The sequence below is a fragment of the Tursiops truncatus genome, chromosome 9 (assembly GCF_011762595.2).
Source record: "Tursiops truncatus isolate mTurTru1 chromosome 9, mTurTru1.mat.Y, whole genome shotgun sequence".
Taxonomy (NCBI): domain Eukaryota; kingdom Metazoa; phylum Chordata; class Mammalia; order Artiodactyla; family Delphinidae; genus Tursiops; species Tursiops truncatus.
In genome coordinates, this window is record NC_047042.1 from 98,283,735 (window position 1) to 98,306,381 (window position 22,647).

The 22,647-nt window shown below is 53.9% G+C and overlaps 1 protein-coding gene across 1 annotated transcript; it reads right to left on the minus strand.

The window, feature by feature from the left end:
* Positions 1 to 872: 872 nt before the first annotated feature.
* Positions 873 to 19,633, minus strand: PDIA4 (protein disulfide isomerase family A member 4). The gene is made up of 10 exons (XM_033863412.2): positions 19,231 to 19,633; positions 13,321 to 13,504; positions 11,918 to 12,123; positions 10,032 to 10,170; positions 8,863 to 9,068; positions 8,580 to 8,738; positions 5,680 to 5,831; positions 3,568 to 3,724; positions 3,038 to 3,271; positions 873 to 2,092 (listed from the first exon to the last, which is right to left on the minus strand). Exons 1-10 carry the CDS (start codon positions 19,316 to 19,318, stop codon positions 1,677 to 1,679), a joined length of 1,941 nt encoding a protein of 646 aa, XP_033719303.1. The 5' UTR covers positions 19,319 to 19,633; the 3' UTR covers positions 873 to 1,676.
* Positions 19,634 to 22,647: the final 3,014 nt, after the last annotated feature.

Genomic DNA, 22,647 nt, shown 5'->3' on the forward strand with positions numbered 1-22,647 from the left:
GGTCTCAGCTCAAACATCACTTCAAAAAGGGCTTTCCCGACACCTCACTTCAAATGAGACCACACTTATTCCCTCCTAGAGCCCAGGCCTCACGTGTGCTGTGTGAGGTCTCCCAGACCAGCACGGAAGCCCGAGGCGGTGCTGGAGGAGTGTGCCTCTCGGTTGAAGAAAAAAAGCCTTCAAGCCCCACACCCACATTTACTCCTGTGAGCTTCTGGCACAAAGTCTCTGAAGGGGGCCTGCTTGTCCTCCTGAGGGAAGAGGGCATCCAGGAGGGTGCAGAGGACTTCCTGCCACACTGGGGATTCTGAGGACTTACCAGACACCCCCGCCCACCCTGGCCAGACTCAACTTGAAAGCAGATCATCTAGAAAGGCCCACCACGGCTGTCCCTTCCCCTGGGGCTGCTTCTTGCCCCACCCAACCCCTGCAGCAAACCCACCAGCCACTGCTCGAAGAGACGCCCCCAGCTCACGATTTCTGTTTCAGCAAAATTAGGAACAGGTGAGCGGGGATGGCACATCTCGGTGAATGAACTCCCAGAATGAAGCTCACATCACACAAATCGCCCAGAACCCTGCAGGCCGGTCCAGCTTCCCGTGCTGTCCTGTCCTGTCCCCTCCCTCCAGCCTCCAGAAGTGCTCAGGGCCTTGCCCTCCACCCCTGCCCCCTCCCGACAGAGTGCACCACTGCCCACCCACAAACAACCAAGAGCAGAGCCCATCGATGCCCCTACCCAGGTCGGGATGCCACCCCACCCCTGGATGTTCAGGCAGGCCGGGCAGGGAGCCTCCCCTCCAGGCCCGGCCTCTCCATCTCCAGCACGCTGAGGCTCCAGGGCGGGACCATGTTCTCTAGGACGGTGATGGAGGTTCATTTTGAATCCTTTCTTTATTCCATCACAACAGCCTACCCTATCGTCCTATCACCCTAAAGTCTCCACCTGTGCCCCAGCTCATCTCTCCTTGGCCACAGCGGTTCTGAAGAGGCAGGCGGCCTCTCGGAGGCTGAGCCTCGGATCAGGGTCTGGGAGCACCTGGGAAACGCTCCTGCCTGCGGTCCTCGATTTGGGAGGAGAAGGCACGGTGACGCCCAGGCCCGCAGAGATGCTGTTTCTCCCTGGACCAGGTGGCAGATCAGTCGGGCTGGAATGACGTCCTCGGCAGGGTGCTCGGCGACAGTTCTCACTTTGTGCCACAACAGAAAGAAAAAAAACCAAACACCAACAGTCCCATCTTCAGCTAAGCTTTCCTCAGGTGACAATCAAACAAAAAGGAAAAGTCGACGTGATTTGGCAAAGGCTTCTTAAATTTTAAATTAAAAACAGAGAAAAACATTCACACAGAAGAGATTCAACTGTCTGCTTTGAAGAAATATATTAAAGAAGATGAAAAAGTTAAAAAAAAAATCAAACCCCAAATAATGGTAAAAATAGATGTATCCTCTGTAAAATTCTGGACTAATCTACTGAGTCATTCGTATCTATTCAGTATCAGAGCATAAGGTGAAATACCAAAGTATAAAAAATTAAAACACAAGACAAACCAAAACACCTTGACAGACTGCCTTTGAGCAAGCCCACCGGGCTCGCAGCTGGCTCAGGCTCCAATGCCGAGTGCTGGAAGCTTCGCTGTCTGGTCCCTGCCGCGCTTGCCCTGAGCAGACCCTCAAGGCCTTCAAAGTTCTTCCCTGGCCCTGCTCAGTTCTGTGGCATGTTCTTCTATAAACTTGCTCAAATGCTCCAGATCTCTGTTTCCGTCCTCAAATTTAATTGGGTTCTTTTTGTCCCCGCTGGGGGAGAAGTAGATGGTGGGGAAGCCCTCGACTTTGTAGCGGTCGTTGGTGACATCGTTGGCCGTGGCATCCATCTTGGCGATGACCAGATTCTTGTGTCCCTTGTACTTCTTGCCCAGGGCTGCGTACACGGGCTCCAGCTGCTTGCAGTGCCCGCACCAGGGGGCGTAGAACTCGATGAGGACGTCCTTCTTAGGGTCCATCACGATGGAGTCGAAGGTCTTCCCCACCACGACCTTGACCGGCCCCTTGTTGTTCTTGGGCACTGGCTGGGATTTGACAACTGGCTTCAGTTTTCCTGCCGAGGAAAGCAAGCAGAGGAGGAGTGTGAGAGCCGAAAAGCCCCGACCCTGGTGGCTCTGACTGGACCAGGCAGTGAGGCTGGCCTGACGTGCAGGACATGGCAAGTCAGACGCTGCCAGGGCCAGCCAGGGCCTTGTCTCCAGAAGCCCACTGCCAGTTCTCTGGTTTCCTCACGTCTTCTACTTTCCCAGTCCCTGCAAAGGCCAGAGAGGGTGCAGGTGGTTCCCCACAAGGCCTAGCAGACGCTGGGTCCTGTTCAGTGAGGCTGTCACAAGAGATGCTCCCGATGCAGAGGGGTTACTAGGAGGGTGGGCGCTGCAGGCTGGAAGCCACGGTGGGGAGTAGACTGAGCAGTGACGGACAAGGAGGTCTGCCCGTCAGCCGCCAGCGCTGGGGACCTGGGGCCATGTGCGCAACCAGGTGAGAAAGACGCTCGCCTTGATGCCAAAGCAAGTTTTCCTCATACATGAAACACGTCTAAGTCCAAAAGCCTGTTGTACTTTACATATTTTAAAAATAAGGCTTCTTGGGCTTCCCTGGTGGCGCAGTGGTTGAGAGTCCGCCTGCCGATGCAGGGGACACGGGTTTGTGCCCCGGTCCGGGAAGATCCCACATGCCGCGGAGCGGCTAGGCCCGTGAGCCATGGCCGCTGAGCCTGCGCGTCCGGAGCCTGTGCTCCGCAACGGGAGGGGCCACAACAGTGAGAGGCCCGCGTAACCGCAAAAAAAAAAAAAGGCTTCTTGAAATTTCTAAGACGCCTGCCTTTTATTCTATTATGAAAAAAAAAAAAGAGAGAGAGAGAAAGCAAAAGAACAGGGATTCTCCATCCCCATCTTCCCATCCCTCAGGTCCAGGAGGAAGCCTGGGCCAGGCCCCCGACAACCAGCCGGTGGGGCCGCGGAGGTGGAGGATGGTGGGGGGATGGGACGGGGGGGCTCACCTTTCTTGAAGGCGCTGACAAAGGCGCGGAGGGCGTCGGCATCGAAGTCGTCGGGCTCCATGGCGAACCTGCGGCCGCCCTCGTCCAGGATGGCCGCGTTCACCTCCTCCCCACTCTCACTCAGCCCCAGGTCCTTCACCTCCGTAGCGAAGTCGTCCTCGTCGGCCACGGCAAAGGTGTACTCGGGGAAGTCCTTGGCCACCTCCAGGACCTTGTTCCGCCAGAACTGAGTGGCTGAAAGGGCACCGAGGGCTGTGAGCCAGGCCGCAGCGGCTGAGGCTCCAGATGCCGGGCGCAGACCCCGGACCAGCCTCGGGCCACAGCCCAGGGCCCCTGCCCGCAGGCGGGTCGGGGTTGGGAGCTGGCCTCGCCCGGTCGCCCCCGCATCTCTAATCTAAGAGGGCCCAACTCGACTCGAAGCTCCCCTCGTGCTCAAGCAGAGAGGGAAGGGGGTAGGGACACAGCCCGGGAGGAAAAAGCCCCTGAAGCCGTAAGTAACCACACACCCCAGCCGCCAACCCGGGCCTCACCGACGCGGTAGTCAAAGCTGAAGTCCACGCCGTAGTACACGACCACCAGGGGACGCCGCGAGTAGCGCTTGGCCTCGTTGGAAGACTTGCGGTGGCCGACAAGGGGCAGCGTGTGCCTCAACACGTGCTCCTTGATGGCCGAGCTCTCCGTGGAGTCCTGCAAAAGGGGGCAGGTGAGGTGCAGCTGTCTGTTGCTGTCGATGGGAAAAGCCATTTGCTCCAAGAGACGGGCACAGGGGCCCCACTCAAGTCCACCCAGTGATGCTGGGGCCCCTCCTCCAGGGAACCCGAAGTGAGCCTCTCGGGCAACTGCAGAGGCCACGTGCCCTTCCCTCTGGGTGGGGGCCTGCGGTCCAGGTCAATCAGGTTCTGCTGGGGGAAGGCCCGGCTCCCAGATGACAGCGGCGCTAACACGGGCTACACTGGGCACAGGGTCCCACCTTCCCCTGGTCTGATCCTCACAGCAGCCTCTCTGGGCCACTGCACGGACAAGGAACACGGTGCCGTGATGCGAAGCGCTGCTGGGGCTCCGAGCTCCGCCTGGAGAAAGCCTGCCCCTGACTAGCCGCGACACTGAAGCCGGGGGCAGGGGTGCGGGCAGTGTCTCTCAGGAAGAGCATGGGGCCACACAGCTGCACGTGAGGGCGGCACGGCCACCTCGCTCTACAGGTGAGGAAACCGAGGCCCAACAAGGTGCGGCTGCCTGCCCAGCAGGAAGTGATGGACGACCACTGCTCTCTCCCCCTAGGGCCCATGTCCCATCTGCAGCGATGGTCAGGAGGTGGTCCCAGGTGGCGCTGAGAAATGGCAGGCCGGGCCAGGTGGGAGGAGGCAGCAGGGACGAGGCAGAGGGCAGCTGGGCTGTGGGGTGTCTTTCATCAGGACGGCCCCTGGACCAACCATCACTCAGGAGGTGAGCTCAAAGCCGAGGGACCCAGGACAAATGTGCTCCCGCGCTGAGCACCTGGCCCCCGCGGGCCCGAATCTGAACTCAAGGCCAGAGCCCTCCTCGCTTACGTCTGCAGCCAACAGGCTCCCCTCACAGCAGTGCTGCCTGTGCTGACTTTACACCTGGCTTCATCTTACCTGTCCTGCCCTTGTCTTCCCTTTGTCCTAATTTTTAAATCCATTTTTTAAAGTCACATTTTATCTGTTGTGTGCATTTTTGACAAAGCAGCCTGAAATAATTTTTGCAACCAAGACGGTATATAAATAATACCAAAAGAGCAAAGTAGCAGTGATGTGTACAACAGACTGTGGATCTCAACCTTTTCAGGTCAAGGACCCCTTCAAGAATCTACTGAAAGCTGCAGACAGCCCCCCTTTCCCAGGAGCACACACACCATACAGAACTGTACCATCAGGGCCCCTCTGCGGACCCAGAGCCAGTATCTCTGGATGCTAAAAAGAGAAGCTGGAGGGCAGGGGGAGAGATGAGACCACCCCCACACGTCCTGGCTGGGGACGGAGCACACCTGCATTCTCTCCTTAGTCTGCTCCTAACTGGTTGTAGGACCTCCAGCCTGTTGGCTCACTTCTCTGCATCGTTCTATCAAATAAAATATTTGGATTCAAGGTGTAAGGTTTTTTCCAAACCTGAAGATCTGTTCAGTGGAGTGCGGAGCCCCTGTGAAGCACTCGGAACACCGAGCTGGACCCAGGCTCACCCTGGGCTGGGAGCTCCCTCCGCCCCTCTAGAGATGAGTGTGTCACCCCCTTAGGAAGACCGAGAGTGGGGGGACATAGAGGAAAGAAAGGCCAAGTCCACGTGCCACGTCCCACAGCTTCACCCAGTGAACAGAGAGGCCTGTCATCGCTTCCTAGGCCTCAGCGCCCAAGCCACCTGGCGGCAAGTGAGGCTTGGCTCAGACCCAGCAGCCAGCACATCCTGGCCAGGAGCCACACCAGCCACGCAGGCCGCTGCTGGCCTGCCAGGAGCTATAAAGACCGGGGGAACCCTTCTGGCAAAAGCAGGTGGAGCTCTGCCAGGGGCCAAGGCCCCACGACCCACGAGGTATGTGTGACCCCAACCCCCGACCGCCGTCCCTCCCGCGAACCCTGACCAAGAGACCATGCCGATGAGATGCCCCGGGGCTGGCATCCCTCCCCCACCTGGATGTCCATCACGTGGCTCTTGGGCTCATATTTGGACTGGAATTTCTCAGGCTGCATGATGACCAACTTCCCCGGGGAGACTTTCAAGAACTTGGCTATTTCAGTGTGGAAAGTGTGGTGGAATTTGTAATCCTCTCTCAGGTGGTTAGCTGAAAATTAACAGAACAACAAATACACGACTTACTAAATTGCTTAAATGATCTAGATTCAACTCACTACCCACCATCAGTCAAAGCAAACGCCCAGAAAATGTGTTCTTAACCACGAACGCCGTGTGGACTACATCCAGAGCTGAAACACTTGAAAGGAGTCTGGAGTTTACAACCTGGTATAGATGTAATCCCTTAAAATCTATATATCTTGGAATTTATTTTAAAAATAAACAATCTTCACAGAAAAACTCAGAGCTAATTTGTCAGGCGCTACGGTCGTCTGTGGCCTCTGATGCTGCGAAGCACATAACCCTGGACAGACAGCCCAAATCCTCCTGCGTCCGTCACAAGAGCCCTCCATCCCCACAGGGAGTTTTCACACCCAGCACCCTTTGCAGGGCTTTGACTGCTCCTCCCCGAGTTGTTGGGTGGCCTGTCTGCGGGCTGCGGTTCTTTTGCTGTACATACTTTAAATCTCGGGAAACTCCCCAATGCACCCCCACTGACTGAGGATACTCTAGAACAGGGGCTGGCAATCTTTTATGGGAAGGACCAGACAGGAACTATCTTGGCTTTGTGGACCCCACGGTCATGACGACCCAGCTCTGTGCTGATCAGCGTGCAAACCGTCCGGTGTGCTGTGTTCTAAGGGAACTTACAAAAACAGATGAGGACCGGATTTGGCCCGTGGGCCGGCCTGTCAACCCCTGCCCCGGACCCCCCAGGGGAATCACCTCAGTCCCTCTGCTCTGTCCTCGCTGAGGCATCCACACGCACCCTGAGCGGAGTGTGGTCCCAGCACTGGGTGAGGCGTCGCCCCACCCGAGGGCAGCCTCCGACTGGCTATATATAGGGACAGGTGGCTGAGGGCACAGTACGTGTCTTGCAGGAGGCAGGGGAGACCTGGACAAGCTCACAGCTTTTGGAAGCTGAGACAGACTTCGACTGAAATCGTAATTTTCGACCTGCCGACTGTGTGACTTCAGGCCTGCCAGTGACTCACCTCCCCGAGCCCCAGTCCCTCCTCTGTAGAAACAGGACAGGGCACCTCTCAGACCACTGTAAGAATGAAACAAGGTGGCCCACCCAGAAGGCACCCCCGTTCTAAGCCGCCAGGCGCCCCGGGTATTTGTTATCAGGTGGCCCTGGGTGCAGAGACAGAATCGACTCAAGAACTTCCTGCCCGCCCTCCACGTTCACAGACCCCTTCCTCCCGCCAGCCTCCCCTCTGCTCCTGCCCCATCAGCTTCCCTGTCGTCCACGCTGCATCTCCAGGACTGTCTCTGGCTCTTCCCCACAGTCTACACCCCAGGCCCAGTGACCGTCACCCCTGCCTGAGCCTAACCTGACCGGCCACGTGGGGTCACACGTATGTCAGACTGGAAGTGAGGCAGCTGGACAGGCAGCACCGGGCCCACCCAGATGTATAGCACCAGAACCCACATTTTTTTTTTTTTTTTTTTTTTTGCGGTACGCGGGCCTCTCACTGCCGTGGCCCCTCCCGTTGCAGAGCACAGGCTCCGGACGTGCAGGCTCAGCGGCCATGGCTCACAGGCCCAGCCACTCTGCGGCACATGGGATCCTCCCGGACCAGGGCACGAACCTGTGTCCCCTGCATCGGCAGGCGGACTCTCAACCACTGCGCCACCAGGGAAGCCCCAGAACCCACATTTTGCCAAGATCCCCAGGGATCTGCATGCACATAAATGTGTAGGTTTGGGGACTCCGTGGCTGCCTGTGGCCCTGGGTGGGCTAGGGGACCCCTCTGCAAGTTTCTAGCACAACTGGGTGACAAGGTTACTGACTGAACCAGTGAAGACCGAGGAAGCACAGAGTTTAGCTCTACTGTATGTTTTACAACGTTAATCTGCATTTGACAAACGCACAACCGTGACTGCGCAGCAGAGATTAGCACTAAGTGGCAAGCAGATCATAACTGCTCCTTCGAAGTAGAAAAGCAAACTGTTTTGGTGTGTGTGACGTGGGGTGAGGGGTGGAGGGCACTCAGGAGCTGATGAGGACCAAGAGGATCCTGACCGTCCCTGAAAAGCCATCTTTTGTTCATGGCCTAGGGACCGTCCGGGGAGCGAGGATGCCAGCCCCCACGGGACACCACTGACAGCTGCTGGTGATAAACTCTGCCTCCCGGCCCGGCAAGACCAGCATTCAGTGTGCAATCAGCATCCCCAGGCACTTTGCTAAGCACTTCCTCCAATTTATCTCAACTAATGTAACAGCCTTCCAAGTAGGACAGGTCACCGTGTTGGACGTGAGATCTCCGAGCTGATCAAGTCACTGACTGTGGTCACGGTATTCGAACACTGGCAGAGCCAGGACTCGAACCCAGGTCTGATGCAGAAACCCTCACTTTCCGGTCAAGACCCTACCCCTGGCAGAGGGACTGGGTCTGGGAAGGGGCCCCTGGAAGGGGCGGGAGGTAGACAATGACCTTGGATGAACTTGACTGTGCCCCTCCCCTCCTTCTCAGAGGCCAGGAGGGGGACTGTGCAGCCCTCTCATCTATTTAGTAAGAGGTCATATCACCCACGTGCAATGAAAGCAACAGAGAACCAAGCCCCAAGCCGAGAAAGGAAAGCCTGTTCCCACGTATGCAATCTCAATTCTCCCATCAAGCCATCCCCTAAGTCGATGCCCAGGAGTTTTATACAGAAGCAGCAGACTCCCCAGCAACCTCAGAGGGCCCGGGCCTGGGCACTCTGCCCTGCCCAGAGGGCCACTCCTTACCAGCGTCCTGGTACCGCTGGTAGGCTGGGTCGCTCTCCGCCTTAAAGACCCCAACGATGATGACATCGTCTCCATCCTTCAGGAACTCCTGCACCTGCTTCAGGGCCAGGATCTGCTTGGACGGTGGCCCGGACTGCTCGATCATGTAGTCGACGATCCCTGGGAGCAGAGCACACGCCTGAGGGGCCGCTTGGGGCTGTAGGGCGCTGTCCCCACAGCTCTGCCGGCGCCCACACGCACCAGGAGCTTCCCTCCCCACTGAGGCCAGAGGAGGTGGCAGTACCGTATTTTTCCCGTGGGCCGTTGTAATCAAAGGGCTTTCCCTTGCGGAAGATTTTCAGGGTGGGATAGCCGGAGACGTCGAACCTCTTGGCCAGGTCTGTCTCTGCGGTGGCGTCGACCTTCGCCAGGGGGATTGGGGGAGAGCGCTTGCTCAGCTCCTTGGCGGCCTTCTCATACTCGGGGGCCAGTTTCTTGCAGTGTCCACACCTGCGAGAGGAAGCAGTTCTGTCAGGGGCCTGTTCTGGTGTGGATGCCACCTGCCAGGTAAGTGAAGCGCAGAAACCCAGCCTGCGCTCCCGGGTGACTGGAGAGATCCGGCCAACCTCGGGATGCCCCCGGGTGAGGGCGGGGCCCGGGCCTTCCCCAGGGGCCAGCAGGATGTGGCCTCCTCCTTCATGGGGGTGGGGGGACGCACACAACACACACACACCCGAGACATGGGTGGACAGGGGCATAACCGTGACATGGGGTAAGACGTGGGAAAGGCCAAGACAATTTTCTTGGTTGGAGAGCTGGGACAGGTAAGGATACCAGTCAGTGGTGACTTCACACAGGACGTGAGGGTGAGCTGGGACACAAGGGATGGGCAGGAAGTGGACGCAAGCCTGTGAAGGGGGCGGTGAGGGGAAGGGACAAAAGGCAGGAAGCTCTAGGGGCCCTGGGGCTCCGGCACAAGAAGGGAACACGTCTTGAGTGTAAAGCAAGAGTCAGGGTCAACTTCCAAGATTCACTCCGGAACAGTCGAGAGCAGAGACGAAGACAGAGAAAACCAAGGTTCAAACATCTCAGGAGGGAGGCAGCAAGGCCCGGGGGGGAAGCGGGCACTGCCTGGCGCACGGCCGTGTCCTCCAGCTCCGAGGGGCCCCAGATCGTTGGGTGGCCCCCCTATGTGGCCCACGTGGCTTACTCTCCCTGCAGGCTCCACGCTTCAGGCCTATATTTTAGCCTCATCCTACCCCCCAGGAAAGACTCTGTGAAACCACCTCTCTCGGAACACGCAGCGCCCCACTCTGCCCACTTGTGCACGGCGGGGACTTTGCACCCGCCTGCTCTTCGGCTAGCCCTGCCTCACGTGCGGGGGTCTGTCTCTGCCACCCCCGGCCCGTGCCTGTACCGAACACAGGACGGGCCTGACCAGTATCCGATAACAGGTGATAGACACCATCTTACCACGGGGCATAAAACTCCACCAGAATGATGCCTGAGTCATTCACCACCTCATCGAAGTTATCTTTGGTCAGCACGAGTGTGACTTCTGGTGGAGGTGTCCAGTTGGGCTGGGAGATCTCTTTGACCTTGGCCACAATTTCTGGAAGAAACAACACAAGACTGAGCACATGCAGGCCCCCGCTCCAGGGGTGGCAGGTGGTGAGGGGCGAAGAGAGAGAGCGGGGCCACAGAACAGGATCCATGTGATTTCCTGAAATCCAGTCACATCTACAGCCAGGGCCACTCTGCACAGTTAAGAACCAGAGGCCCACTGTTTCCAGCAACTGTCCGTCATGGGTCCACTGCCACATGCACCCGCTGCAGACTGCTCGAGACAGTCCAAGCCCAACCCGACGAATGAGACTTCCGTTCCTAACACGCCAGGGTTCTAACTGCACTTGAACCCCGAGAGGTCATCTCCCAGTGTTTGACCACACATGCCTATTAATAGTTTTGGGGGCATCCTCTTAACTCGTACAAATACATATGTATTTAGACACGCACATCTAGCACTGGCATGTTACACGCATCATAAAACGTAACCAAACTGGAGAAAAATGAAAAGAGAAGCAGCAGCTCCCACGCCGCTCAGGCTGCAGACTGCGAACGGCCCTTCTGTGGCCTGCTTCCCCGGAGATGGATTCAACGCCAGGCCTGGGACACTGAATATATTCTCGCAAAGCACTTTCCAAGGGGTTCTTAGGAGCAGTGGCTGCAAACCTTTTCTCTCCTTTTTTGCCATAGAATCTACCAAGGAGCCAGGTCTGAGACCCACTGCCGCAAAGCACGAGCTTTCAGACTGGAGCGCGCACAGCAGCACCTGCCGGTGTAGGCAGAGCCGAGGCCCTGGGGCCATCAACGCAGGCGAGCCCCATTATTATTAAGACGCACTGGGAGGGCTGGCGCCTGGGGAGGCCACTGAGGCAAACTCTGCTCTCAAGACTCCAAACTGGGCCACGTCCCTAGCTGGCAGGTGTCAAGCGCAGACCTCCAAATACACAAGTCTGTCACAGGACAGACTCTCGTACCAATTCAAAGGGAACCTTGAGATCAAGTCCACGTGACCTCACACTCCGTGATGAGGAGCCCAAGGCCCAGCAAGGGAGGCCCTTGTGGGGGACACAGGGCTACGTGATGGCAATGAAGACCCCAAACCTATTCGGTGCTATTTCTACTACGCTATACTGGGAATGGAAAATGCAGCACAAAGCAATCTTTCTTCTTAAGTGATTAAGAGATACGCTAAAGGCTACCACAATGTTATTTTCTCATTCATTTAATGAAACTTATTTAGTGTCTGATGTGAGCCAGGCAGGGACCCATCGGGCCTGGTTTTAGAAACACTGTCTGGCTCCACACACCAGTGGTTCCAACGTGGGGCTCTGGACCTGCACGCTCGGCAAGCCCTTAGAGCTCGCAAGAAACGCAGGTTATTGGGCCAGACCTGAAACTTAGTGAATCAGAAGCTCTGGGCTGGGGCTCGACAGTCTGTCTAAATGAGCCCCCTCAACCCCACCCCACCCCATCCCACCCCCCGTGAGTCGGATACAAGCTAGACATTCAGAAGCACCGCTCCAGCGCACTACCAAGACCCATGACCTGTAACACACCAGCTCCAGACCTTGAGTTTCATGGTCGCCAATGGAAGAAGATATCCCCTCCCATGCAAGGACAAGTTTACGTTGATCCAAGTTTCCGCGAACATTCCATCAGGGATCACTCCCCATCCACTCAGCTTGGCTTCCTTTCTAATATCCAAATTCCCCTCCCATCACCCCCTCCACTTTCCCTTCCAGGGGGAGGGAGCCCTGTCCCCGACTTCCACCAGCAGCTCAGAAGCCGCTCACCTTCCTGGGTCCTGGAGCCCTCGTAGTCGACAGCCTGCCCCTTCTTAAGGATCTTGATGGTAGGATAGCCACTCACGTCAAACCTGCTGGCCAGCGCCGATGCCGAGGTCGCGTCGATCTTGGCGACAGCAATGGGAGGGTCATTCTCCCTCAAGGTAGTGGCGATTTTTTCATATTCTGGAGCAAACTGCTTGCAATGCCCGCACCTGAGAATTAGATTTCCGGAAGAAGAAGCAGGTTAACTGTATCCATGGAGACTTAAATCCAGCAACACGCACACAAACGGGGACACTGGGACCAAAAATGTTTGCAGTTAACAAGAAACACAAAACAGGGGAGGCCAAGGCAGCTGAAAGTCAAACAGATCCAGGTTCGAAACTCAGCTCTGCTGAGGGAACATGCTTTCAACATCTACACCCCAGTGTGAGGAGAAAACTCTTCCTGAAAGATGCCGTCTTTTCCACTCCTCTCAGAAGCATACGGCAGGGTTTTCCAGAGGCTACGTGATCGACGATGATGTCAGCATTCTGATGTGAACATGTAAGAGGGCTACTGTTATTTAAAGATGGCCTTTTCTATTTCTCAGTTTTAATTCCCGATACGGTAACTACTGATAAACATGACCCACATAACAAGCTATTTGAGGTCCTCAATTATTAAGTGTTAAGGGGTCCTGAGAGAACAAAGTGTCTGAGAACGGCTGATCTATAAACCAGGAACAATGTAACCTCAGAGGCCTGTCCTAAGGTCTGTTTAGATACTTTTACAAAGCATCTCACACTGTGCGAGACAAACAACGTGAGAATGTCTTGACTACTTTGCCTCCGAAGTGAACCAAGGAGGGCAGGAGAAAGGGGAAAAAGAAGACGGGATTGTGAGATGGAAAAAACAGCAAAAGAGAGGTGGGGGGAAGGAGCCCAAGAGTTATGACTGGCTGCCCCGTGAGGGTGAAAGATGGGAAAAGAGGGGCTGCTCCCCCAGGGCCCATGCACCTTTCCTATGGGAGGCTCCAGGGGCTGCACTGGGCAGCCACCAGACTCCGGGCAGGAGGAGGGGGTGGAGGGCGGAATCTGTAACGAGGGATGCGCCTGTCACCCACGCAGGTCTCTGTGTCATCACAGCTCGTTAGCCGCCCCCAGCTGTAACTAGCAGAGGACGTGTTCACATTTTTAAGCACTGGATCTGAAACGAGCGGGGTCTGCGGTCTGTGAGGGCTGGCTCGTCGGACGCTCAATGCAAATTGGCAGAATGCTGAGCCCCTGGCGCTCCCGAACCAGGAGTCTGGGTTCCTGCACCCGGACACTCCCACCCTGCGGCGTCCGGATGACTCTGAGGGGTCCAGCCTGGGACACAGAGGAACCCCTGGTCCATCTGGCTGAGGGGGGTGGAGCGTGGGTCCTCACCATGGAGCGTAGAACTCCAGCAGCACCGTGTCTTTGTCAGCCACAAAGTTATCAAAGTTCGCGTCATTTAGGACTGAGACACCGTTTTCTTCCTTAACTTCCAAGTCATCGCCGTCGTCCTCGTCCTCGTCATCTTCCTCCTCCTCGTCTTCCTCCTCAATGGCATCCTCTTTCTTAGAAGAATCTGTGCAGAAAATACCCAGACTGGTTAGGAAAATGGTGACCCTCCTCCTTAAAAATCTTCCTAGAGGGACTTCCCTGGTGGCACAGTGGTTAAGAATCCGCCTGCCAATGCAAGGGACACGGGTTCGAGCCCTGGTCCGGGAAGATCCCACAGGCCGCGGAGCAACTAAGCCCGTGCGCCCAACTACTGAGCCTGCGCTCTAGAGCCTGCGTGCCGCAACTACTGAAGACCGCGTGCCTAGAGCCCGTGCTCCGCAACAAGAGAAGCCACTGCAATGAGAAGCTTGCGCACCGCAACAAAGAGTAGCCCCCGTTCGCCACAACTAGAGGAAAGCCCATGCGCAGCAACGAAGACCCAACGCAGCCAAAAATAAATAAATACATAACTTTACTTAAAAAGAAAAAAAAAAAAATCTCCCTAGAACCCAAAACCCTCAAAATGGTCACGAGTCCTGCGTGGTCCCTGGGGGCCTCCCCGACCCCAGGAATTTGCATATCGGGTGGCCACTTAAGATTCCACTTAAAGGGAGGTCATGACTAAAAGACGGCTGAAAACTGACTACAGGTCTAGAATTTAAAGTCTAAAAACTGCAGCAGGACTCGGAGGGCAGGACCAGCCCCCTCTCCAGACGGAGCACTCCCTCCCCGGCCCTGCTCTGCAGGCCTCCAGCCCAGGTACAGAGAACCCGCCGTCCTGCTCCCCAGGCACAGACCTGATGCACCCCTTGGGCCGCCCCGCGCAAGGCTCCTGACCCATATGCACGCTGTGCGCCTCAGGCTCCTCACTTCGTGGGCCCCCCACGTCTGTGCTCAAGGGCCAGGCTAACTTTCACACACGTGTTCCTCTTCCTCACCCTCTCTGCTTCCACAGGCAGGAAGGACTGCATCTAATCCCCCCCCACCCCTGCCCAATGAATGACTGACTGCCTGGTCCCCAGATCAGTACAAACAGGAAACAAGTACTGGTCTCAACCTTTCCACCCTGGAGGTTACTCGGGCTGACTTTGTAAGTAAAATATGATGCCCCACACTCCTCCCTTCACATTTCAGCCTTTTGCTGAAGGACTGTAACACCCGTGGGGCTGTTTTTTATGTGTATGAGGTAAAAATGCCACCCCTTTCAGAAATGGATTAGGATTCCATCCTCCAGAATGAAAAGCTGAGAACCAGCACTTGTTTCCTGTTCGTACCTTTGTAGGACGCCCTGCCTGGAAGCAAAGTACTCTTTCCAGAACGCAAGCATATGAGCACATCTTATTATCAAGGTTCAACTGAATTTGTTGCTGAACTACAGGTACCAGAAATCCTGAACGGCAGTTCTCGTTACCCAGGTTCCCCAGCTGCTACCACGCCAGCAAACAGAACTGCAGCCAGCACGATTTCATCAACTCCAAAGGCAGAATGTTTCAGAGCCAATTATTTATTTTTGGAGATGCTTCCCAGGAGAGAAACCAACACCGACAGCGGGACTGAGGTCAGGGCTCGAAAACCTGCCCTCGCGATCCGGGAACCCCTGGGACTTGACCAATCTTAGCCACCCCTGAACTGATCCAGTGCTGGCTCTGCAGGTGCTCAGAAAAGCCAGGAACTGGTCTGGGCAGGGTGGCAGCTTTGCTCGGTATCATTAAAATCTACCAATCTGCACACTAATTGTCAAAAGTAAATCAAAAACCCACCCCACCCCGCTAAGCCCCACTTTCCTCCACATTGTCCCTTCAAACACCCACTGCTTTTTCCTTTCACATCCCCCCCCCCCCCAACTTAAGGCAGAAGTAACTGCATTGCGCAGGCAGGAGAAACGGCTCTAAAATCCAAAAAGAACACCCACCAATTTGAGGAGTACATACCCAGCAGACTCCCATGTTTCTTGGGGCAGGTTACCGGCCCTGCCCGCAGTCTTCCTCCCGCCCTCCCCGAGCTCCCCAGCCACCTCGCCACTTCCCTGCTCCTCATCAGGGACCCTGCGGGGTGGTCAGGCCTGCAGAAGCCCCAGGCCCCCAGCACTGTCAGCAGGAGGCTTGGGGAGAGCAATGAGAACCAGGCTCCCTGGACGTGGAGGGGGCAGGACCCAGAGGAAGACAACCTGGGCTCAACCCCAACGCCACCTCTCAGGGCTGTGGCCTCAGCTCGTTTCTTTACACTCATGTCACACTGAATCCCCTTCCACTGGTGACTGGCAGCCAACACGATACACCCAGGTCCTCGGGAATCCTAGGACGTAACGCTTGAGAACCTCCGGGTTTACGCCGGCTGGCTAGGGGCTCCCGGTACAGGAACACTGCCTACAACAAACTTGCAGGATAAGTACTAGCTGACCCATGTCGGCCTGCAGAACCTTGTCACAGTGGCTTTCAAAAGGCTAGTCTGACCGCCCCTCACTTGAAAGTCGCACCCAAAATGACCCACATCAGGGCTGCAAACCCGGGGGCTTAATGTGGGGATGTCATGCAAGTTCTCTGCTCCTGTCGGGGACCTAGGAAGCACCACACGCCTTGCCCCCGATCTGGGTGCTCCCACGGCCCAGAAGCCCTGCTGTGGGCAGTTAGTAAGATGCCCCAGGCAGTGCATCTCCACTCTCACCGCCTGGCTGCTCAGCTCAGTCCAAGAATCAAGTTTACTTGCGGGCAGACGGAAAGACTGGAGGAAGGGTGGAAAGAAGGCTCGGGAGAACTTAATCCTCTCTTCAAGCTAGGAAACACAGCTCAGGGAGGAAGAGGGACTCGGCTATCTGCTCAATGCACAGGGATAAGGTGAATTTTACACCCAGCCCGAAGTGGTCTGAGAGCACTATTGGTAATGGGGCTCTCACGATTAAATGGGGGTCCATGAGTTATCCTGGGACAGAGCTCCAAACAGTGAATTCATTTCTTGACACTTTTTAAAAAATTGACTTTGAGTTTATTTTTAAGGATAAACAAAATGGCAGAACATTCCCTACATAATTAAGGATCCTCAATAGCATTAAGGCGTGGCCCCCCTTTCCATTCCTCCCCAAGTTGCAGACAATCCCCAGGGTTGACTCCTCTGCAGCTGGAGAAGGTGCTGGCTCTATATTCCCATGGACTAAAACCCCACACATCCGGACAAGGAAAATATCTCAGTTTAATGGGGAGACCACTCTTCACTGGGCTTCACTTTTAAAGTTGGACATTCTAGGATAGAAATATATCCAAAGCCTTCCAGCACCTTCTGGAAGGGTGCCATCCTCCCCTGCGTGTAGTCAGTGAAGCCTCTTGCATCATCTCCACAGCCTGCTTAGCTCACCCAGTAAGGCCACTCCTGAAATGTAGGCCCCTCCTCTAACCAGGTCACTGCAACCCCTGCCCACTCCCACCAGTACATCTGACAACACTGGATCCTGCCCAGGCTGGACACCAGCGGCTCCTTATAGCATGTCCTCATCTGCCTCCTCAGCTGGCCGGTCTTCCAGCCCCCACCAGGGAGGTGCCCATAAAAGTTGGGTAAATCTTACCATTAGGTCAATACTGAATAGAAAAAGAGAAATTTGTTATCAGATATAACATCATTTAACTGATATGTTTTATGCGCCAGGCACCATGCTGGGCACTTAAGCACACTCTCTCATCCCCCGAGGGAAACACATTACATGCACTTTACAGAGGAAGAAACAGAGAGCTTTAGTCACCTGCCCAAAGGCACAAGGCTACTGAGTGGAGGGTCCTGACCGCTCAGCTGCTATGCCATGGTGACACATAGGATTTTCTTCCCAGGATGCCCCAAGTTTTACACGGACTCGTTTGATAATTACTTTCCAGAAAGGAAAAGAGAGGGGCAACTGGACAGTTCCCCAGCACTGTACCCAAGTGAATTTCCACTTACTTTAAAATCTAAACCAATCCCAAATGAAAGCAAGCAAGGGACTTCCCTGGTGGTCCAGCGGTTAAGACTCTGCACTCCCAATAGCAGGGGGCCCCGGGCTCCATCCCGCATGCCGCAACTAAGAGTCCACATGCCGCAACTACAAGAGCTCACAGGCCACAACGAAGATCCTGCATGCTGCAACTAAGACCCGGTGCAGCCAAATAAATAAATAAGTAATAAAATAACTAAGAACCTGCATGCCCAGCAGTGAGGCAAAAAAAAAAAAAAAAAAAAAAAAAAAGGTTTTCCTTAGGGAAAACCCCCTAAGGACAGGGACCATCTGGGGTAGAGGCAAGTGTGGCCCTAAAATAAATCCACGGGATGGGTTATCTGTGATAGAAGCTGAACATGAAGATCCAGGGATGGGAAAGAGTCAAGGTAACTACTAGAAGCCCCACCCTACCCAACTGCAGAGATTCCCGGGCTCACCCCAGAGGCGGCTACTTCCCAGGGTCTCCAGTGCATTAGCGACCTGTGACCAAAATGACAGATTCACTCTTCCTAATAGCCCTTGGTGTCCACCCATGTTTGCCACGCTTCCAGGCCTCTTAAGAATCCCCGCAAGATAGAAGCACTGGATCAGAACCAAGACAAAGCTAGTTTGCTCTTTGGCTACGTTCCAAAAACTACCCTCCATCTCCACTGGTCCTCAAACTTTAAGGTACCTCCCAAAGTTTACCTTGCCCATGAATCAATGAAATGTTTAACATGCAGATTCGAGGGCCCACTGCTGCAGTCCGCTTGGGTGTATTTTGGGACTCTGTATTTAAATAAGCACCAGGTGATTTGGATAAAGGTCCTAAGACACTTGTAGGTGACACTACTCTCTAGTTCCTGTTGGCAGGTAGGTGTTCTTCTCACCAAGCGTTGGTTTTTAACCTCCCTTTCTATGTGGGTAAAGACTCTTGAATCATTGACTTGCATAAAAGTTACTCAAGCTGTTTAAAAGAGTATAAAGTTCACAGTTCCTTTACACACTAACGTTAGAAAAAGGGGTTTATTTATATTGGAACAAACTCAACAGGAAAAAACTCTAGTCACCTAGAGAAAGGCCAGAGAGGAAGAAGTTTAAGACCAGTAATGCGATGCCCTGTTCTCTAGGAATTAGCACTCTTTTCTTGACTAAAACTTTCTAATTTTCCAAGTTCTCTTACACCATTTTTTAGCTAGCCGACTTCAAAGAAAAATGCAGGAGTGATGACTAGTAGCTGCGAACCTTCCTCCCAGAGCGGGCGCTTTATGGGCAGGGGCCACACTCATCCTTAACTCCCACAACCCAGCGCAGTGACCGGCACACACAGTAGGTGCTGAATAAATGCTCGCAAAAGGAATGCTATCTCCGGTTTCCAAAAGATGCAAACCAAGCCATTCCTTTCTCCCTCAAACCAGAACCCTTGAGTTACTTATATCCAAATCTACAAACCACAGTTTTGAGACGAAAAATGCTTGCTGCCCACGGTTGTCCCGAGAGCTCCCACTTGGGGCTTCGTGCCCTCGCCCCTTCTCTAAAATCTGTTTTGAAACCAGAGGCCCCTCTCCCTTCACACTCCCTGGACGTGTTAGCCTCAAATGCTGAACCAGTTCCCAAGCTCCCGTTCCCAGGAGCGGGAAGTCAGCCTGGACTCGAGGAAAACCTGAGCAGAATCACGGCGAAGGAGCCAGCATGCAAAGAAGGCACTTTACATCCTGTCCGCGTTCAAGCCTCAGTGGCAGCCCCGGCCGCTTCGCCGCCCTCCTCTCCCGGATCTCCCAAGCGATGCTGTCCCCCGCTACCGCCCTCAAACTGCAGCACGTCGGCGGTCCGCGCGGCGACCCCGCCCACAGGCCCGGCCCGCCGCCGCTCACCTTCATCCGGGCCCTCTGCGCTCGCCGCTGCCAGCAGCTGCGCCAGGGCTAAGAGCAGAACGAGCAGCCAGGCTTCCCGGGGCCTCATCGCGGCGGTGCGGAGCTCGGCCTCCTCGCGCCGACGGCCACTGGGCGATCCCAAACCTCTGGCTCCGGTCTCGCGAAAAGAAACGAGAGGTAAGGAAAGAAACTCCCCCCCCCGGAAGACCTAGCCGGCAATTGACTGCGGGCGGGGAAGCCGCGGACCGGCCAATCCCAGCCCGACCTGGGGCGGGGGCCGCGTGCGTCGAAGTGCGCGTCCGAGCGCCAAAGTGCGCGTCCTAGCTCCCCAACACAGTCCCCAGCACAGACCTCAGCGCAGATCCTCCTCCCTAGCCTCCTCCGCAGGCCCCGCGGCTCCGGCGTTTAAAGATCAGAGCGCTACCGTGAGGTGCCCCCTTCTGATTGGCTGCGCCGCGGCCTCCAATCAGCGGCTGCCACTCGGTTTGCCTGGAGCGCACAGGCTGAGAGAGGGAGCGGGGGAGAACAAAAGCGGCGGGCAGGGGCCGGAGGGGCGGGGTCGGGCTACGGCTCGGGAGCAATTGGCCGGTGGAGCGGTAGGCGGGGCCTTGGAAATGCGAGGCGGGCGGGGCTCCAGGCTGCTGATCTGGGCAGGAAGAACACGTGTCCTTAGCAGAACGTTGGTGAGAGGGTACGTGTGCGCAACTCTGGGGGACGGCGGGGTGGGGGGGGAGGGCTCAAGAGCGAAGCGGCGGAGAGGCCCGAACTAGTCTGTTGGTGGGAAAGAGAGAGAACGGGACTCCGGAGTCGGATTCATGTTCGTGGTCTTTTTGGTTTATGCCTGCGCGAATGAAAGTTGGCATTTCTTTCCTGGATTAAAACACAAATTGGCCTAGGGACGGGGGTCGCATGCAGTAAAAGTGAATCTAGAACTAGGATTTGGGGAAGCTTCTCTCTAGGGTTTCATCTATGAGCAGGCCATCAGGTGCGTGTCTAAACTTTGCTTCATGTTATCAGTTTCTCCTGATTTTACGCAAAATCTATAGGTTTACACAAGTCTAAATGTAGGCTTGAGGTCTTCCCTCTTGACAATTTAGGAGGAAAAAAACTAGATTAAGATAGATAATGATTTTTGTACGTCAAGCCGTGATGTGTTTTAGGGTTTGAGATTTCTTTAACACCTGTGGATTCGTATGCCTGAAGAGTTACGGAAGACAAATAGGTCAAATTAACAAAACTCGAGGGTCCAGAAGTATTTTTCTGTGTATACAGATTGTCAGGAAGAAAGAAAGCTAACTACTCACAGGCTTTAGTAATTAGAAAGTTTTTTATTTGATTTATTAAATTTAATAAATTTCTATTGAACTACTGAATCTGATGGTACTCCCCTCAATTTTGTAGGGCAGGAAGACATTATTCAATTAACTGTAACGACAGGATGAGTATGCACTAAGTGATTTATCAGAATGCTCTGAATGTAGAATATCAAACAGTTGAATATCATTTTAAGAAACTTTTCAGGAGGCTTCCCTGGTGGCGCAGTGGTTGAGAGTCTGCCTCCCGATGTAGGGGACACAGGTTCGTGCCCCGGTCCGGGAAGATCCCACATGCTGCGGAGCGGTTGCGCCCGTGAGCCATGACCGCTGAGCCTGCGCGTCCGGAGCCGGTGCTCCACAATGGGAGAGGCCATAACAGTGAGAGGCCCGCGTACCACAGAAAAAAAAAAAGAAACTCTTCAGAAAGATAGTGTGCCCAGCCAAAATTTTTATCTTTCTTGGTAGTTTCCTCTGAATCCTTATTAAACTGAGGATTGAGAATACCATTTGCCCAGAAGTGGGACAAATACAATCAATTTCACTAAGACCCTTTGTTGATCCAAGGTATGAGAGGAAACCTCTCAAAATGCAGTATATATGTATGTATACAAACACATATATATGAAATCAGTAACATATTACTTGTGAAATTAAAGTAATATTTTCTTTTTAAAAAACATTTAGAGCAATGAACAATGAATGAACAGTTCATTCAACAGCAAAACATTAGTTTATCAAGTTGAAAAGCTCCTCACTTTTTCTTTATCCCCAAATATCACCAGGTTTGGTTATATGGGTACAAGTAGGCTGCAGACCACTGTGTTCAGGGTCAGAATGGAGAGAGAGATTTTTGTGATTATCTCCAAGATCTTTATAACTAGTTGTGAACATAGGAGGCTGCCTTTAAGACACAGAACTGGCCCCTGGCTTGTCCTCAGGCCTGCCATTTAACACTGTTAGGTTATGTTTATAGATCAATTTGAGCATGTGCTTCCCTCTTCTCCCAAATAGCACTCTCTAGAGAAGAGGCCTACGGGGAAATAATCTTCCCCATTATATAGTCTCCAGGTGGATCTGTGACAATATCATTACCAATCTTGGCACTTATGTCAGTTTTCACAAGCCAACAATATATGGTCAGAAAACTGTAAACTGAAACCAGGCAGCTGCACATCTGCATGCCCTGAATGCATGAGGCTTATGATCAATCCTTTGGGGGAATTAAACCCTGTGGGATGAAACCATTTCTTTTATGTGCTGGAGAACTCAGGAATGGTCCTGACTATCTTTCCCATGATTCTGATATAGTCCCCTTTCAGTAGAAAGGGGAAAGAAAAGCTGAAGTTTTCGGAAATAAAGGGATTCGTTTTCAGAAATCTCTGCCTCTTCAGGCAAACGCTACTGTAGCCAGAGATACAATCTGCATGTACTTTTCTAGCTTACATTTTTAACTTAAAATCATCATACTCATTTTCTCACGCTCTTACATTGTCTTCTGAAGGAATTGAGCTCTCCCTTGAAGGGTCCACCTTGACTCATGAAGATGAGAGACTGAAATGAGGTCCCATGCACACACTCAGACCTCCTTTAGCTGCTCAGGCAGCTGCCTGAGAATGCCTACCATATTCGTTAACTCCATCCTGTTCGTAGCTGAGACATGGTACTCAGACTCTATCCTTACCTTTTAGGATGTAATGATATTCAGCTACTGCAACTTTTATTGAATCTTCCAATAGCTTGGAGTATTTACTGCCTTTGATGTGATTCAAAACAGCAAAATGTTCACACTACAAGTGTGGCCAAACATTGAGAGTAAGACTAAGCCAGCATTTTTGCAGGAGATTGTCTGTGATAAGACATTCTTTCCAAGTTTGCAAATATAGGTAACCTGCACAGCCATTTTGTTTGTTTGTTAAGCCAGTGGTCTTGGCCACCATTTCTCATTGTTCTATGGTGAACGAATTCTTAAGAAGATGTTTTAAGACTCAAACTGATGTTATGTTAGTAGTATTGTCACCAAATGCTAGGTTCCAGACATTTGGTAGCTGTTACTAAAGAGACCAATGCCCTTGTGGAAATTAAATAGTAAAACTTAAAGACA